Genomic DNA, 19,158 nt, shown 5'->3' with positions numbered 1-19,158 from the left:
CGTCCTCAGCCACTCGAGATGTGGAACAATTTACGTCGGTCCACCAATCGACTCGAGACATCGACCGATGCAAATTATGACGACGACCCAAACCTAGGTTCTTGAAATGCCTGTGGAGACTGTGTGATTGCTATATTGAGCCATGCCATGGAATTGAGAGCTCCAAGTGTGACATTTTTGGTAAGCAGAACTAGTGATGCATGATGGACCAGAAGCGATTCCTCGGTGTATTTCGATTTTCTGGGCAAAATCCTAACCTATGCGTAACTTTTTGAGATGATTTTTTGCATGGATCTATCTCCCGACAAATAGGGTGCAAATTCCAATTTAGTCCTCATGTCAACAACAATTTCTCGGTCCGGACCGCCAGTGACCAGGTCAGACTGTCCATTCAAGGGGCGGAAACAACATAACCATGACATACACAACGAATTTTAATCCGAATTTTTGCATGGACATCTCTCCCAACAAATAGAGGGTGACTCCAAAGTTTGACCTCATTCGGATGATTCACCGATATATTTCAATTTTTCGAGGATCGAACATTCAAGAGACGAATGCAACTGCTAACTCAGTCATCTTCTTTAGTGTTATTTTTATTTTCGTATGTAAATGTAATTTTAATTAAATATTTTCGTTTCTTTATATAGTCTATTGTTTAAAAAAATACAATACACACCGGCGTCAGATAAATTGACGTCACCATTAAAAATTTAACAAAACTATATGCAAACGTCAATTCAATTGGCGCCACCTTTAAAAAAATATCTGAAGTCGCCACTCCCCTTGACACCACCACTACACCTCAAATATTTTTTTTTTGTTTGAAAGTGGTCTCTTAAAACATGAATAATTTTGATAATAAAATTTAAAATAAAGTTGAAAATATAGATTATTTGAGTAAAAAATTAATAAAAATACACAAATAACAAAGTTTAAAATTGGATCATTCTTAAAAAAAATATTTAAAATTGGACATTGAGAATGCGTGAAGTTTCAAACTAAAAGTTCATCAGTTTCAAACTAGAAAAGTGAGCTTAAAAGTTTATCAGTTTCAATTTCCATTTCTCGAGTGAGAATGGAGTCTTACGCTCCTCTTCTAGAAAAAACTCGAATCCCTCAACCCGCTCTTCAAAAACTCGCTGTTATTTCAATCTTCTCCAAGCTTCGATCATCGCCGAATCATCTCAATTCAGAATCCGAACCTGGAAAACGCGCTATTTCTCAATGCCTCACTTCATCTTCCCCCAATGTTGTCGATGAATCTGTTCGTCAATTGTGTCGTCTTGTTACTGACGGTGTTGTTTCTGTTACTAATGGATTGTTGGAGCTTCAATCTGCGGTTGAAGGATCCGACCCGAAGTTTGTGCCCGTTTTTGTTAAGGGTTTAGGGTTTCTTGTTCGGTTTGGTTTTCAGAAGAACAATGGTGGTTGGAAGTTTGCTTCGGTTCTTACTCATCCTTTTGTTATGGTTAACTTCATTTCTATCTATCTCTTTAGAATTTCACATTTCAAATTTATGCATATAAATAATGCTTACACTCAATTGTTAACATTTTTGATCAAGTTTGAAGTCAAAAGTTATACATTCTAGCTCCAAGTTAGAATTAGTTATATAGGTGAAATCAATTTCATTGGACATCATTCAAACATGTTAAAATCAATTTTATGTGTTTGGAATCACTTTTGACTTTCCCTATTGTGAAATGAAACACAGAAAACGGAAGTGATTCCAAATGATATTCCTCAAATGCTAGACACGCTTACAATCTTGAAGTGTCGGTGTTATATAATGTATGAGTGGAAGTTTGTGAAGGTGTTTTTAGTTTGGGTTTTGCTAACTTATGCCCTTGGGGCATAAGTTAAGGTTACTATTATTATAAATTTTGTGTGGAATGAAACAAAATTTTAAGTTTCAAGAAATCAAATGCACGCATTCCAAATGAATATTTCTATAAATGTATCATTAACTTGTGCCCTTGGTTTACATGAAAGCATACCAAGAAATAACCCATTGAATGATTGAACCTTGGTGAGCAAGCAAACTGCGAGCATGTTTGATTTCCGTACTTTGACCACAGAAAATGAGTTTTCGTGATATGTTTGGTGAATTATTTTCGTCCATTCGGAAAAGTAAATTTAGATTCAAAAGCAAGTTTTTTCTTTTTCAGAGTATGGTTATTGAACTATTTTTTTAACTGTTGTGTCTTGGTGTTTGACAGATGTTGTCCTGCCGGGTGGAAGTTCAGTCTGAACTCCTGCAGCAAGTGTTGCTGTTTATGTTACAGAATAAGCATCTGGGTATGGTACAAGTTTGTGAGTTTGTAAAGCCCTTGCTGGATTTTTCGATCATAAGATTGTTAGGTTCAGAGTCACCCTCTTCTTCATTTGGATTGCAACTCGTATCGTCTATGGCATCATTCTGTTGCTCGTGTCCGAGTGAGTCCATGCCTGTTCTTAAGCTGCTAATGGGGTGCCTTAAGTATCTTCCACACGAGACCTCTGAAGTAAGTTTATTAATATTGAGAAGGAGCATTAGATATATTAGTTAAATTACACTTTTTTCTTGTCATTACGTTTTGTTACTGTAGTAGGTGAAATGATATAATTATCTTATTGCTGTTTTCTTTTTGGGACTCCTCAGGACTATATGAAATTAGTATTTGTTGTAGAACATATGGTGGAGGCGTATATAGTGGTACTTAAGTCTATGGCCGGAGAGAAATTGGTATGTATCTTCCTTGTAATTTAATGTTCACATTTGTATTCACCGCTGTAATAATTTAGTTTTCTTGATTAATGTAATTTATGCCTTTCTCTTGTATTGATCTTGATCCTTGTTAATAGCTGATTGCCGAGGTTCAACTACGCGCTGTTGAATTCCTGGGAACAGTTCTGTCTCTGTTGACATGTCTTCAGTGGCACTCTGGTGGTCATGAGCCCATAATTGAACTCTCAAGGCGGTTGTTTTCTGTTCAGAAAGATCTCGGTTTGCAATGGGAGCCTGGTCTGTCAACGACCATGGCGTCATTATTTACAATCCTTGTTCAATCGGAACTTGAGCATGAACAAATTTCTATATCTAAACTCCTCCTCTTAATCCTGAAGTGGAAATACGACAAGGGTGAACTTTTATTATAGCTATACCAGTTTTAGGGTTTATGCAAGTATTGGAATTGAACCCATGTGAACAAAAGCATGGGTTTCTTTTACTGAAATGACAACACTTATTTTTCGAATTTTCCTTTGAGTCTAAGTAATCTATACCCCTGGGATTCATATTTCATAATTTCATAGAATCTGTCTTCAAGGATTCTGAACACCTTATATAATTTATACACAGAACTATCTTCTATTGAAACATTTATTTGTGCCCTAATTTTCTCATGCTTAAATTCATTAAATAATCCATGTACTTATGCTCCTTTGAAGCTCACTCTCAATGTCATCATTTTATTAATTTATTGTAATAATTTCCTATGTAGATGATGCTATTGCCAAAAATATGTCCTCTCCATTTGAAGAGATTTTGTTTCTACTTCCCTGTGTCAGCCTCATGTCATCTCCTTCTAAATATGTGAAAGCACTGGCTACTGATTTGATTCTCATCTTGGAGAAGCTCCTTGTCAAGATGTTGGTGGCACCAAGACATAAACCAATCATTGATGAGGAAACTCATTATCTTAGCACACCAGGAATTATAGTTTTGAGACTTTTGCGACAACTGTGGTATCAGGTATTTTGTCTGGCATATCAGATTTTTCCTGTTTAAAATGTTATGTAGATGATCTCAATAAATGATATTTATTTCTGTTCTGGATGGAAGCATTAGTATGCTGTTGTTCTGAATGAACATATGATTATATGCAAGTTTGCATGTTTTGTGCGTACAAAGAGGGCATTCAATTAATGAGAATCAATACTAATTATAGTTTTGCACCCAGCAATAATTTTAGTTTAGAAATTCTATGCTTCTGTTGTTTCAGGATGGAGAATCTTCTTCTAGGATTTCCCTTCTGAATCTGGCTTTAAAGGGCATGCATGAAAGTGAAATAATGCATGACAAACCACTATCTTGGGCTTCTCATCTAAGAGGGTTCTGTTTGTCAATTGTTGAGCGTAGGAAATCTACATTGCCTCTCTTGCTTCCTCAAGAATTATTCTTAACTGGTATAACCCTTTAGCTTTTGGAAATGGCGTTAGTTATCATAGTTGTGTTAAATGATGTAATGATGTAAGAGATTAATGTGCTCAATGTCTTCCCTTGCAGAGACGCCCTTCCTCAGTGCTGTTCTCAGTGTTTTGTTGATACATCCATCGATGGGGGCTGCTGCTGTTGACTCTCTGTCTTCCATTGCCATTATGGATCCCAAACTAGGAGTTCCTTTGTTGCTAGCAATTATGTTCTATAGTAATATATTCACAAGAAATGATATCATTTGCCATGATATGCTGGTAAGTCCTCCCTTTAGCAATGACACTTATTGTGAGGCATTATTATCTTGTTCTGCTGTCTCTGTCATTTGTTATGTCTATAAATTTTTTGCTTCCCTTATTTTTAAATCTTGTTGCAGCTAAAAATCTTTGAGATGCTGCCATCACTTGCTTCGCACTCAGCAATGACTCCACTTGTAGTTCAAACTATCTTGCCAATGCTTAACAAAGATGCAAAAAAGTGGGTACTCTGTTAGACTGTGTATTGTTTGTCATATAATTTTTTTTGGTATTAGTGTTGCCTTGCGGTATCTTGTTTTTGTTTTCAACCATGTTGTACCATTGAGGTCCTTTTTTAGCATTCTGAAATTGAGCATCAGTGTTAATTAAAGGCCAAATTTTGTGCATAATTGCTATTCCTTTTGATTATTTTCAGAAGTATTACTGGTTTGACATATTCTGTGAGTGATTTGTTCTATCTGTAGCTGTGCTCATCTGCCTAAAACAGTACTCTTTGAAATTTAGAACTCTAAATATGACTGTACAGCTGAATGTTTCTTTTCACCTCATTAATAAGATGACTTTTGGTTTTAAGATAGAAAATTCATTTTGGTCATCATTTTTTATTCTGGCTGTAGAACTCAAATTTGGTCCCCATGTATTCTTCAAAATATCGAATATCAATGCATTTCATCTTTAAATGTTTCTCCCTAAATGCAGCTCATTGTATGCTGTGGGAACTCGATTGCTGTGTCGAACATGGGAGATCAATGATAGAGCCTTTGGAAGTTTACAAGTGAGCTTTTTATTCCACACTTTCTTGTCCATCCCATGCCACCACATTTTACTATGGGTGTATTCTACATATTTATATTTATTTTATGCAGAAGATGAGAATATTTAAATGAAATGAAATCAAATTTAAATATGCTATCTCTTAAGAGCAGAACCTATTCATTCATGCCTCGATTTTCCGGCAACAATATGGACTTTTTTGTTTTCTTGGTTTACTATATATGCTATCTCTTAAGAGCAGAACTTATTCCTTCATGCCTCAAATTTCCGACAACAAATATGAACTTTTTCTGCACCAGTATACTGTATTGCTGACCAGTGCAGGGTCATAAAAAGTTCTGCCCAAATTTTCTAGTTTTACTTGCAATCTAATAACTTTCGATTTTCCTGTATTTTCTTTCTGGGCTGCCTATTTCAAAGCCTTTTGTTGTTGAGTTACCAATTTGTTTACTCTTTAATACGGTTTCTTGCTGTTTCTTTAAAGTCTTACTTATCAAACTTTCCTAAATTGTTCTATATTTTCTCCATATCTAGGGTGTCTTGCTCCCAAAAGGTTTCACTGATTTCACATCAGACAGAGCTATCTGTATCAGTTTGGCTGCTTCCATTCGAGATGTTTGCCATAAAAGCCCTGATAGGGGTGTTGATCTTATCTTGACTGTTTCGGTATGCCGGGCGATTTTCTTCTTTCTCCTTTTCCTTGTGTTTTTTCCTAAGAACTATTTGTTTGTATTGAATAAAAACAGTCTTGCATTGAGTGTCAAGATCCTATAGTTAAAGCTCTAGGCTTGCAAAGCCTTGTCCACCTTTGTGAAGCAGATGTGATCGGTAATGGATGTTACTATCAAAATATATTTAACGAAATAATATATTTAGGAATAGTTATTTATTCATGAAATCTGATAGTAGATTATGTTACTTTTATTTTACATTTTTAATATACAATGAAAGCATTCTAAAAGTGAATGCTGTCTCATGTGCCTAGATTTTTACACTGCATGGGATGTCATTGCAAAGCACGTGCAAGGTTACAAAGAGGATCCTATTATTGCACATAGGTAAGCATTTCTAAGGCTCTAAGCCGACATATAGTGAGACTTTGACTATAACATTGATGTGGTGTAATTTCATCCAGAAAAATAGAAGGGATGGTTTAGAGCCTAAATGGAATATTTGAAGTTTAAAACCCTGCGCTTTTGCATCCCAACTTTTTAGGTTTTTATAACTTTTTTTTTTATTATAAAACTTTTAGGTTATGAACTTTACACCTGTATCAAACTTTGATTGAATTGTTTTTTCCCCTAGATTAACATATGTTTCAAAATATCATTTGTCATTCTTAATAAAAGTCACTTCTTGTCTTATGGCAGCACTTGCCTTCTGCTAAGGTGGGGTGCAATGGACGCAGAAGCATATCCAGAAGCATCAAAGGGTGTGATGTTAACTCTCTGGGATTTAGTTACCTCTAGCCATGGGACAAAGTGGGAAAAAACTAAAATTGCAGCCCTGGAGGCACTTATTCAATATGAAGTATAACATTGATGCAACCCTTGCTCTACACAAATGGACAACTAATTTTTGTTTAAAAATAAGTAATTTACTCTTTTTCCATTAATAACTGCGTTTCCAATTTGTAGGTGCCACAGCTTGAAAAAATTATTCCAGATTTTAAGAAAATGAATTTGGAGCTATTCTTTTCTGAGACAAGTCCCATGGTACTCAAGGTTATGGGGGATTTTCATGTCAAGATTATAACATATGAACACATGTAAGTATTATATCCTATGAAGCACGGACTCCGACATGAACACCGGGACACGACACAACATCGACTCCGATAATGTCAAAAACATAGGACACCGACACCGCTTGTGTGTGTGTATAAAAGTTAAAAATATTCTATCAATCAGGTCACCCACCATTAATTTCCACGCATCAACGCCCAATAATGTTGGGCGTGAGGGAAGTCTGTTGGAAAAACTTAATTTCATTATTGAATAGAGATAAGGTCTGAAATAAGTTTATAAAGACTGACACCCTTCACCTTACAAGCCACAATAAAGACATTACTCAACTAGTGTCTCTATTATGACTCGTAACGTGAGGCGTGGCACTCTTTATAAAAACCTAATAATCCTACAATCCAGTTACTGATCTGCTGAATGCGATAGTATGTTAAAATTTGATATTTTTCCATTCATTTGCTTTAGCAATCGTCGAAGGTTAGTCAAGGGGAAAAGAGTTGCAGGAAGTAAAATTGAAAAGTTGATGGATGTATTTCCACAAGCTATATTCTCTTCTGGTATGGTGGTATTGGCTGTCCATTTTGTGTTTTTATTTCCTTCAAGAATACTTGTGAGAAAAATTTCAGATCAGCTTGGTGGAAAAATAAAATAAAATGCTTGAGTTGTGTTTCTTTAATCTGCCATACATGTATAAAATGAATAAAAACCAATTTTTTTAGAATTTTCTGAAATCTGAAAAAAAACTAAGTGCTTTAATAATCGAAAAAGTGAGTGGTTTCTTCAGTGGAATGGTGAAGTTTCTGCCACTAATTATTTTTATCAAACTTTGTCTGGTTTAATGTAATTTTCATATGTTATTTGAATTTTTTTTGATATGTAAGCATTATCTTTGCAGGAAAGATAAATGAGGCTATAGAATTACCTGGTGCAGCTTTATTGTGTTTTTCTTTCACTCCTAAAAACATGAGTGAACTTCAGGCATCAAAAGTAAGATATCCGTACATTAGATATATTCTCTTTATATTTGACTGTACTTTTAATCTGATTTTATGAGCATTTAGAGGCCAAGATATGTACACGCTGCTTATGAGAATGCTCTCAAGGAAATATCTGCTTCTCTTCACCTTTCAAGAAATATCTTGCTTGCGCTTATGTCATTGCAATCATGGAAAGACTTCATGCGACGTTGGGTGAAGGCTTACATTATGTCTTATGATGCTAAGGCACAACTGAGTGTCCTAGATAAAACTTCTAAAGCTGCTAGCGATATTTTGAAGGTCAAGATCTGTATTTTGTCATTTAAAAAATATCCCTGTCCCTCCTTAGTTGCAAGTACTGTCCAAGTTTATGTCATATCTGATGTAGGATTTTTCTTATATGAATTTCATGCAGAGTATGACAGTAATAGCAGATGAGGCTATACCTAGAGCTGCCGAAAATATCGCACTGGCCATTGGTGCACTTTGTGTGGTGAGAAGCTTTTTCATGGCTGTGCACCCATTTTTCATCTTTATAGATTCAGACTAGTTATCTTCTCTGCAATGTTATGGAATGTCAACATTTATAAGCCATTGTTGGGACAATGGAAATGTAATTCCATGGGTTTTAACAACACTTTAAATGAACAGTTTTACAATATCGATGATCTTAGAAGTAATTCAGTCTCAGAGTATTGTATTGTATATCCCCCAATCCAATCCCATATCTGTTGTAGTAAGTAGTTAACCAATATATAGGATTTCACTTAGAGCTATGCTTAATTAAATAAGTATTGAATTAGTGAGCCAATTCTCTAATAATCTTTTTGGTTGGTAACATATAGCATAATAGCATTTGATTTTACAGTCTGACATTATTATTGTCAGGTTTTGCCTCCATCTGTTCACACTGTTAAATCCGCTGCTTCAAATTTTCTTTTGGAGTGGTTGCTCCAACATGAACATGAACATCGTCAATGGTCTGCTGCAATTTCTCTTGGATTGATCTCAAGTTGCCTTCATGTAACCGATCATAAAGAAAGATATCATAACATCACAGGACTTCTTGAGGTATTTTTTATTTCTTCTTTTTGTCTGTCTATTGTCTATGTTTTTTAAGATATAGATAGTCTTCTTTCTTACATTTAGATATTGAAAGATTTTACTCTGCCCTATTCCATTTCCGTAGCTTTTACTAGTCATGTGAAAACTCTTAGGAGAATTTAGTTAAGATTCAGACCTCTAAGAAAAATGAAGGGGGCTATGACATACATATTACACACATATACACACTCACTTAGAAGCTAAAAGCATTAATTGTGAAACGTATCCTGCAATTTTATTTATTTGGTTCGTTTTGAGAGGAGTTAACCAATAAGATTATAGGGCAGTGTTTCACTGATTTTGTGATCTTCCAGGTACTTTTTGTTAGCAAAAGTTCCCTTGTTAAAGGTGCATGTGGTGTTGGATTGGGGTTTTTGTGCCAAGATCTTGTTACCAGAGTTGAAGCTGCTGATGACTCTACTGTCAAAAAGGAAACAGAAAAGGTTCCAGAATCCAAGTTACTAGGAAGAATTGTCGGGGCCCTAGCTACAATGATACAACAGAGAACCAAATGCTCTTTAGATGCTTTGGATAGTTTATGTTCAACCTTTCCACTTGGTTATGATGTGCATGCTGACATATTTCAATCGTCCTCCGAGGACAATGAAGACTTGGAAGAAGATATATGGGGTGTTGCTGGACTTGTTCTTGGTTTGGCTACCTCTATAAGTGCATTATACAGAGCTGGAGACATAGAGACTGTTATCAAGATAAAAAAATTGATAATATCATGGCTTCCTTACATGAATTCCCTATTTCAAAGCTCTGATTTGCAAAGGGGAAAATCTGATTTTGTTTTGGCATTGGGATCTTGTATTGCACTTCCCACAGTAGTGACTTTTTGCCAAAGAATGGAACTGATGGATGATAATGAGTTGGACCATATTGCGCTTGGCTTTAAAAAGTTTATTTCTGAGTTAATATCTGTGAAAGAGTCTGGTGTTTTGCACCATAGTTTACTGATGGCGTCGTGCATTGGAGCAGGGACAGTAATTTCGTGTATACTGAATGAAGGTGTTCACTCTGTTGAAGTTGAGTGTGTTAAATGTTTACTTGAACTATTCAGGAAATGCTATTCCAATCCTTTCCCTTTTCTTGTTCATCTTGGTGGTATGCTGGGAGTAGTTACTGCTATGGGAGCTGGTACAGGGATTTTGGTCTATATGAATTTTCCAAATTACACCAGGCAATCTACTTATCAGGAGGTAATTTACCTTGTCATAAAATTGTTACCATTTATCTCAATGTATATTTGTCTCTTTTCCTTGTTTCATATTCAAATTCAAATATCGTAATGTAAACTGCAGGATTCTTCTTCTGTCACGACTCCCCTCCTTTCAAGCTCTGTCTGTGAGCCATATTTGACATCATTGGTGCAAGAAATGTTTCTTGTGGCACAGAATCCCGATAATCATCAGCTACAACAGTTTGCTTCTTGGGCACTCGCCTTCCTTCGACATCATTTATGGTCCAAGGAACTTTTGGGGGCTGATGGTGATGGTAATGTGACTGAAACTAATTCAAAACCCGTCTCTCATAATTTTCCCGAGGACAGTGTGGTTTTTAAACTTAGTTTGTGGCTTATGGAGTTCAAAAACACTGAGGTAGATTTCTTGCCCATATTTTGTGTGCAAATATTTAGTGTGCTTATTTTTTGAGTGAATGGTATATTTTTTTAAGTATAAAATATTCGTTATTTGTCTTTCATTATCTGTTTGTGTGTCTCTCCCTCTGTAACTCTGTTTTTCCCCTTCGTGATACATTTCTTTGCTTGATGTGAGGTTTGTGTTCCTGTGTAATTAATTTTGAAGTTGATGTAAACATTTTATCTTTGAATTATCTGAAGTGTTTATGTTTCATGTCTGGGAGTTGGAAAATTAACTAACTACTTTAGCAGCTTAAATCCTAAAATTCATTCTTCAAATTATAGAAACTGTTAGTTATACTTATAAGTATCTGCTGATCATTCTTAAATTACAGAAACTATGTTATAGTTATACTTATAAGTAACTCTGTTGATCATTCAAATTGGGTGCTGAAATTCGTTTCTTTCAAAGATCACATGACACGTAAAATCAATATTTGAGATCACTCATATATTTGTTTAATATTGATTGGTTTCATTTTTTCGTCTTGTTAAATATACTAATCATGCTAAAATCATTTCAATATTGTTGTAAACTATATAAGTTTATTATTGTTATTATTATTATTATTATTATTATTATTATTATTATTTCAATACTAATGACTATGCTACAACATATTATAGTAGTCGTTGTCAATATTATTTTCCTAGTGTAATTGGGGCTGCAACTCTGCATGCACAAGTGCATGCGTTATTTGCAACAGCTGTGCTTAAACAACATAGTCATCTTGAATTTTGTTGCTTTTGGTTCATCCATGAAACTCACATTTGTGTTACTTCATCTGGTGCCTACCATATTGCTACACAGAGCTGTATCTGCTACGATGATTCTTCTATTTAACTCTATGTTCTAGATTAAGCTGGCATAGTTGTATATGATAGGATATTTATATACCTCCTATACTTAACAAGTTTATTACATTAACCAAGTTGTTTGCTTTTAGTGGTCTGATTTTTCTCAATTTATGTCTTGTCCAAATTCAGCAAGGTAGTACTATACATGCTGGTACAATTGTTGCTATATTAGGGTGCCTTTCAAGAGCTCCCAGGTTACCAAGCATGGATTGGGGGGCAGTTATTAGGCGTTGTATGAGATATGAGGCCAAGGTTACTGATTCCATAGCAACAGATTCTGTTTGTAAGAAAGGAACTCTAAGGGAGGAGTGCGTGCTGTTTGCAATAGCTCATGCAAACCAATTTGATTCACTGCTAACTTTTCTTGACGAGCTGTCCGACTTTTCTCGGTTTAAGACACTAGAAATAAATCTGCAGTGCTGTCTGCTAAATCATCTAGCAGACCTTGTAAAAGTATATTCAAGCTCCAGGCTTGAGAAGCTATTTGGCGATGTGGGTTATCACTTGTCTTCATTGAATTCATACAAAGAGTATGACACCTACAAAAAATGCTTGTTGCGCCTTTCATGCTGGAAGGGTCTCTATGAGTGCCTAAATGAAGTTTCTGTGGACACTTCGAGCCACATATCACATGCTGAGAGATGCATGGAGGTTCTATTTACCTTATTACCAGTTGTGAAATCTTCTGGCAGTGTAATGTCAGGGGACACAAGTTCTGTAGAGGAATGGTCTGAGGCTGTAAGATGCTTAGGGAAGGCTCCACAGGGTTGGCTATTGGATTTCCTGAAGGTATGCATGCATTGATTCAATTATGTTCAAATGTTATGTTTTATTGTTTGCTTAAAGTTAATCGTCCTTGCCACTGATTATAATTGATTGAGGTCAAGCTTATTGGATACTCGATGTCTGTAAGTCTGTTTGAGTTATGTGATAGAAATGATCATTTATATACACAGGTTTCACAAGAGGAGTTTGTTCAGAGTTCATGCAAATCTTTTGAAGTCCAAAAGAAGGTTCATGCTAAAATCAAGATTGTGAAAACCGGTTCTCTTCCTCTAATTGAACTAGGAAAAATGAAATCTTACATATTGAGCTCCAAATCACAAGGTTAGTATTCTGTTCTGTATCATAACTCAGATTAGTTGTTATGCCTAAATGGAATCAGAGTTGTTGTTTATTCATTCACTTCAAAAATGGTAGGAACTTGGCAACATATTGAGCTGGAAATGTCGATGCTAAGATTAAGTTTTTGCAGGAATCTGGGATGTTCTCTTGGAAGTTGCGGCTGTTTTGTATCATGCAGAGATAGGTTTTAAAAGGCAGTGGCTTATTGATGCTCTTGAAATTAGCTGTGTGTCCAGTTTTCCTTCTACGGTAGGAAACTCAAGATTGATATCTTTATTAAAATTTGTTGGGTAGTAATTATTATGCAGATCTTGCTTGTCCAATTTCAAAATTATAATAAGAATAAAAATAAATCCGTAAAATTAATATCTGATCAAATGGTTGATATTTCATTTATTCGAAGTATATGATACATAGATTTTAAGACATTCAATGGAAAACTAAATTATCTTGGTTTAGTGTAAATTTTTGTTATAAGCTTGATGTACATATGAATTGTCTGGCTTTTCTATGCCACTGCTCTCCATTATTGGACTTGAGTATAATTCTATATTATGAACTAAAGAAAATATCTTTTACTCCTTGATGTACAAGTTGAAATTGTTTTAGCCCCTAATCACGATATATCCATAATTTTCATTATTTTGCAGGCACTGCAGTTTATTGGTCTGCTATCGGCTACCTGCTGCAAATACATGCCTTTTATAAATGTTGACCAACAAACGGTACTGAATGATCTACCAGTCACACTTGTGTCTCTTCTAGCAGATAAAAGCTGGAATGTTGTTGCAGAAACTGTTGTTTCCCATCTCTTTTCATCGACAGAACGCATATATGATTGGACAATGCACATAGCAGACAGCTCTTATGTTGAAGGTTCACAAACCATTGATGAAAGTGAGAATCATATGGTGGGGGATTTTCTACTGCAAGTGATGCATCATACATGTGTGTTATTAAAAGAGTACTTGCCATTAGATAAGCAGCTTAAGCTTGCAGGCATGGTTGTTGCTTGAAAGAGAATTGTGATAATTGCATGAAAATGCAAAAGGAAACTTGTTGCCATATATCTTTTGCTCAAAGCAACACACACCAACACCATGATGCCAATGTAAAACGTGGATTAGTGGAAATTGTTTCCACAAACATGAGTTGCTCAAAAGTTCTAGTACACTCAATTTGAGAAGCAGCTGTAGATATAGTGAATATAACCTTTGTGCTAACAAGATTGCCTCTTTCGTTTTGAATGGTTCTAACTTCAACTAAAGATGTTTTTGAAGTTTCCAATCGTAATAGATTTGGTCCTCCAGAGTTTAGATTTAAGCAATGATTTATTTTTTTTGTATATAAGCTACACTCTTTTCTATTCATCAAATTTTTATCCTATTGGATTTTCTTTGCTAAAGTTTTTAGTGAGACACTTGACGAGTTATTTTGGTTTGCATTGTGTTATCTTGAGTTTTGGCCGTCATTCCAAACTTTATTAGAGTTGAGTAGTTGTGATGTGATGAGTTTCAACTTAGTTGAAATGTTGTTTTCATCTTTGACATTACTTTAACTTTTTTATTGAAGGTCCTATCTGATTGCTTTCTTCACTTACTGTAAAAGTTCATACCTTCACTTTTGTTATATAAGATTGAGAAAAAATATTTTTAATTTTTGAAATGGAATAATTTATATAACTTTCATTATTTTTATAATTTTATTTTCAAGAAAAGAAGGTGAAAATGTTCTTTCTCACGGAATTTCACATTTTTTAAAAGAAAATATAACTACTATTCTTTTTAAAAAAATATCAAATTATATATTAAATAATTTCTTTAAAAAATATTTGTAAATTAAATTTTTATATTTTTATTTTCACGTAACTTATATCCAAAATAAACGTTAACAAAAGTGTTAAGAGGTATTTGTTTGAAGTCTAAGAATTATATTCTCAGCAAGAAATAATTAGAAATTAATTATACTCATATTTAAAGTTATTTTCAGACATAAAGGTTTCTGAAAATAAAATACCTTAATAACTTACATATTTTCACAGCTTTTTAACTATGGTTTTTACCTCCTTAAAACTCAAACCTATTTTAAATGAATTTAAATTGAGTTCGGATATCCCCACCCTAATATTATCTATCTAATAAAATTATTTTTTGATAAAAATATATTTTTCTTAAAATTAAATATTACAAATCACAAAATAAAACAATCTCATTCCATACATACATTTTAAATAATAAATACATATTAAAATATAAAAATATTGAACACATTTAATATTTTAAATTATTAAAACATTAAAATATTAAACACATATTTAATATTTTAAATTATCAAAATTAAATATAGTAAAGTACATAGTTAAATAAACGGAAAAGATTCGGGACGAATTTGAGTGGGATTGGTGTCCCGATTATTTGATCTGACCTCAAATTTTACAATTGAGAAAAATCCAAACTCGAACTCAAACCCAAATAAGATTTTTTTCAAAAAAAATTCTAAAATAACCAATATTTCAAAAAAATTACCGAAATAATCACGTTTCAAAATAGATGCGCTAGATGAACTGACAAATCCATTTTAAACCAAGAGGAGGGGTTAGCACCACTGGTGCATGCTTTAAAAGCAATGCACGATGGCGTCAAGGGTGCTGGTGCATGCATGTGGTTGCATGTGCTTGCGCCTACATGTGTTGACATGTGTGGCGCCTAGTCCTTTGACACATGCATTTTCATACTTCTTCTATAAATACTTCGCCCTTCAGCCATATTTTTCACATAACTTTTACCCTACAACCACATTTTCTTTCATTCAACTTCAACCTCCTTCCAGTTTGTGAGTTTTAACCATGTCTGAATACATTCACAAGTGAAATCCCAATTTAATATTTTCCGTCGTTGCTTCTCCGATAAAGATTCAACTTTGGAATATAGATTCGTTTGAACGTCTTAATCGTACGTTTAACACTTTGTTAGATGGAGAAATTGGAGATGGTGAAAGGATTAGAAGAATCCAATGACTTGTGTCCACGTTCAACCAAAATGGAGAAGTGCGTGAATGAGTGGATATTAAGACTGACAGAGACGTTCATAGGATGATGCACTACATGTTCAAAATTGTTTTGATGGTTGTAATCGCTTAGTTATTGTAATGGTATTTTAATTGTTTTAGTTGTTTGTATTGTTGTTTATGTAATGATATTTCCTCACAAACTTATAATATGAAATAAAATTAGTTTTTTATATATTGTAACAAAGGTACATGTGAATTTATCTTGTTGTACTCGTTCCAACACTAGGACAATTAGTACAATTGTGACCTGACTGACGGCATGAACTACATAATCTAACCGTTTTGTTCGCCATATCCATTTCGGTTCGAATACGGGTGCTGTTTGGGCGATCCTTTTTCTTCCTTCGCATAATTTCGTTGTTCCAGACAATGTCCCCTTGATATTCTTACCAGTAATCCTCTTTTGCCACTACGGAAAAACTAATTTTGTAAGCATTTGATAGGCTGGTGACTTTGTAAACGTTAGATAATAAGTAGGATGGATCCCTTCGAACCTTTGAACATGCCGTAATGACATGGGAGCAGGGCGTACGAAAGGCTTGGAACTTTCCGCAGTCGCACCAACCTCTATCTAGTTCCACTATGTACTGTCCTATCGGCATGCCCTCATTGTGATCAATGGACTCGACAACACTATACCAACCTTTAGTACGGTCAAACACCGTGACCACGTATGTGTTTGCTTTGACAACTTCATGTCTAATGAATTTCATTAAAGCATCATTGAACAACTGCCCAGATTGTAACACTGAACTCCATTTAGAACACATGGTCTTAAACAACGCCCCTAGTCTGAAATATGTTGCCTGCACCAAAGAGGTTATAGATAGGTTTCAGATGCCTTTGAAGATATAGTTCATTGATTCCATAAGATTTGTTGTCATGTGGCCCCAATGTTGACCCTTGTCGTATGCCCTAGTCCACTTCTCCAATGGAATACTGTCGATCCACCGTACTGCATCTGCGCTTGAAAATCTTATTTCTTCGCGGTAGTGTTTGAAAGAAGGTTCTGATAATGCGTAACCTACGTTGACAACCTTCTTGCGCAACGTTTTGTCTTTGATCTCTTGCATAAAATTCTGAGTAATATGTCTATTACAGAAGACATACGTCAAAGGAGGATCCTGTCAGCCATTATCAATGTTATTATATGCACTGATGATTGAAGAGTGTCTGTCAGAGATCAAACATAAGTTAGGTTGAGGTGCAACACGCAATAGGAGATTTCTTAGGAAAAAACTTCATCCCTCAGCAGTCTCCCCTTCAACAAGGGCAAAGGCGATTGGAAAAATATTGTCGTTGCCATCTTATGCCATTGCCATCAGTAACATTCCTTTGTATTTCCTGTACAACCATGCACCATCAATTTGTATAATAGGTTTACAGAAAGAAAAACCTTTGATGCATGGTTGATACGCCCAGAAGAGACGATGGAATATTCCATTTCCAATAGCACACGTCTCGTCTGTGTATACGCGAGCAACGTTTCCAACTTGACAATAGTCTCTAGAGCATATTGTTTAAGAGCCAACATGTATTTTGAAAGTTGTTTGTAAGACTCCTCCCAATTGCCTTACACTTTTTCAACAACCTTTATCCTAGCTATCCAAGCCTTCTTATATGATGAAGTGTAGTGGTATTGTGCTACAATATGCGAGATTATTGTACTCACCTCTTGTAGATGTTTTTGATTGGCTGCATTTTGTGTTAAAACACTAGCTGTACTCTGATGTCTTGACTGATGTCATGACATGCTGGAGTAGTATGCTGCAGGATTAACTAATACAGGATTTACTAAATGTCAAACTGGATGTTATGACATTCATCCCTGACAGCAGTACTGAACTATAAAATAGTTGGGTTTTTCTGTTATAGCTCAGTATTTAGTTCATTCTGTTTTTCAGGAGAATAACAGACCTGACACATAGCCTATTGTCTGAATGTCAAACTGAATGTTATGACATTCATCCCTGACAGCAGATACTGAATTATAGGCAGGTTGGTTTTTCTGCTACAGTTCAGTATTTATTTCAGTCTGTTTTTCAGGAGAATAACAGACCTAGCATATGGCCCGTGTTCTGGACGTCAAACTGAATGTTATGACTTTCATTCCTGACAGCATATGCTAAAGTGTAGGCTAGTTAATTTTGTTGTTTCAGTATTTTTATCCGGCTATTTTTCAGGAATCTAACAGCTGAGCTAAAATCCAGGAAACTAACAACTAAGATACAATTAAGAGGCCTAACATATAGCCTATTTTGTAGCACCCTAATGTGTGGAAATTAGGTTAACTGGCTTAACCTTAATTTTAGGAAATACAAGTACAAGGCTCAAGTGCTGCATTATAAAAGGATGGCAATCCTACTTTCAGCAACTCAGGGGTTTGAAGCGTGAAGAATTTATTATACCATCATACTTCACTGTTGTATTTTTATTTGTGTCTTGTATTAGGTTTAACTTGTGAGCCAAGCAATTATCACCTAGATGATTGCATTGGACTAGGGTGTTCATTGAGTTGTAACTGTTGTGTCACTCTAAGCTTTTAAGCGTGAGTGCTGTGTTTCTTGATTAAAGCTGTTAAGCACAATCAAGAGTTGTTTGAAGTATAACTTCGCCATTGACTTTAAACAAATTAAAGGTTGTAATCACTGTGGTGATTGAGGGGGAGTGAGTAGGAACTCTGGTCTTAGTTTAAGATTGAAATTGCATTGGGTAGGTCTTAAGTGATAGGATTAAACAGTTGGTTTAAGTCCTGAATTAATACTGCTTATAGTGGATTTCCTCCCTGGCTTGGTAGCCCCTAGACATAGGTGTGTTTGTCACCGAACGGGGTAAACAATTGTCTGTGTTATTTACTGTCTTTTACATTTATGTTCTGCATCATTCTTGTCTGCGCAGAATTGGATGTCATAACATCCAGTGTGATATCGATAGTCTGTTACTAGAATTTCAATTGGCATCAGAGCAGGCACCCTGCCTGTTAATTTCTAGGTGAGATCTAGGGACGTTACTTTCTAGTACCATGGACAAGGATGTAGGATTCTCAAATAGACCACCCATGTTGGATGGTTCTAACTATGATGACTGGAAACTTCGCATGATAGTCTTCTTGAGGTCTCTGGATAGCAAGGTCTGGAGAGCTGTCAACAAAGGATGGGAACATCCAACGAATACAGGCAAAGATGGAATTATTATGCAAATTCCCGAAGAAGAGTGGGACAAAGAGAAAGATGCATTAGCCCTTGGAAACTCTAAGGCCTTGAATGCACTATTCAATGGGATAAATAAGAACATCTTCAGACTGGTGCATCACTGTGAGCTGGCTAAAGAAGTTTGGGATACTCTCAAAACAACTCATGAAGGTACCTCCAAGGTGAGGATGTCTAAACTTCAGATGCTGACCACC

At 35.2% G+C, this 19,158-nt stretch overlaps 1 protein-coding gene across 2 annotated transcripts; it reads left to right on the top strand.

Annotated features, from left to right (window-relative positions):
- The first annotated feature begins 978 nt into the window (after nt 1-978).
- LOC127119144 (protein RST1) lies at nt 979-14,069 on the top strand. 2 transcript variants are annotated; one of them, XM_051049336.1, is made up of 25 exons: nt 979-1,471; nt 2,223-2,507; nt 2,645-2,728; nt 2,848-3,124; nt 3,486-3,736; nt 3,987-4,170; nt 4,271-4,455; nt 4,575-4,675; nt 5,155-5,230; nt 5,764-5,895; nt 5,976-6,057; nt 6,215-6,287; nt 6,600-6,759; nt 6,867-6,997; nt 7,440-7,531; nt 7,870-7,961; nt 8,036-8,251; nt 8,367-8,444; nt 8,840-9,022; nt 9,370-10,260; nt 10,363-10,659; nt 11,688-12,347; nt 12,515-12,665; nt 12,814-12,932; nt 13,334-14,069. In XM_051049336.1, the coding sequence occupies exons 1-25, from the start codon at nt 1,079-1,081 to the stop codon at nt 13,697-13,699; spliced, it is 5,559 nt and encodes a 1,852-aa protein (XP_050905293.1). In that variant the 5' UTR covers nt 979-1,078; the 3' UTR covers nt 13,700-14,069. The 2 variants fall into 2 exon arrangements, with proteins under 2 accessions (XP_050905293.1, XP_050905298.1); XM_051049341.1 differs by lacking the exons at nt 979-1,471; nt 2,848-3,124 and having other exon boundaries at nt 2,453-2,507.
- Nucleotides 14,070-19,158: the final 5,089 nt, after the last annotated feature.

Source organism: Lathyrus oleraceus, chromosome 1 (genome assembly GCF_024323335.1).
Source record: "Lathyrus oleraceus cultivar Zhongwan6 chromosome 1, CAAS_Psat_ZW6_1.0, whole genome shotgun sequence".
NCBI lineage: Eukaryota > Viridiplantae > Streptophyta > Magnoliopsida > Fabales > Fabaceae > Lathyrus > Lathyrus oleraceus.
Note: the sequence above shows the minus strand (reverse complement) of the source record. Positions and strands in the feature narration are given on the sequence as shown.

What these genes read in the sequence shown, in the direction of transcription:
- LOC127119144 (XM_051049336.1), top strand. Translation starts at nt 1,079, where the DNA reads ATGGAGTCTTACGCTCCTCTTCTAGAAAAAACTCGAATCCCTCAACCC. An exon ending in GAAGTGGAAATACGACAAGG is followed by an intron (nt 3,125 to 3,485) that starts GTGAACTTTTAT and finishes TTTCCTATGTAG; the next exon opens with ATGATGCTATTGCCAAAAAT. An exon ending in TGCGACAACTGTGGTATCAG is followed by an intron (nt 3,737 to 3,986) that starts GTATTTTGTCTG and finishes CTGTTGTTTCAG; the next exon opens with GATGGAGAATCTTCTTCTAG.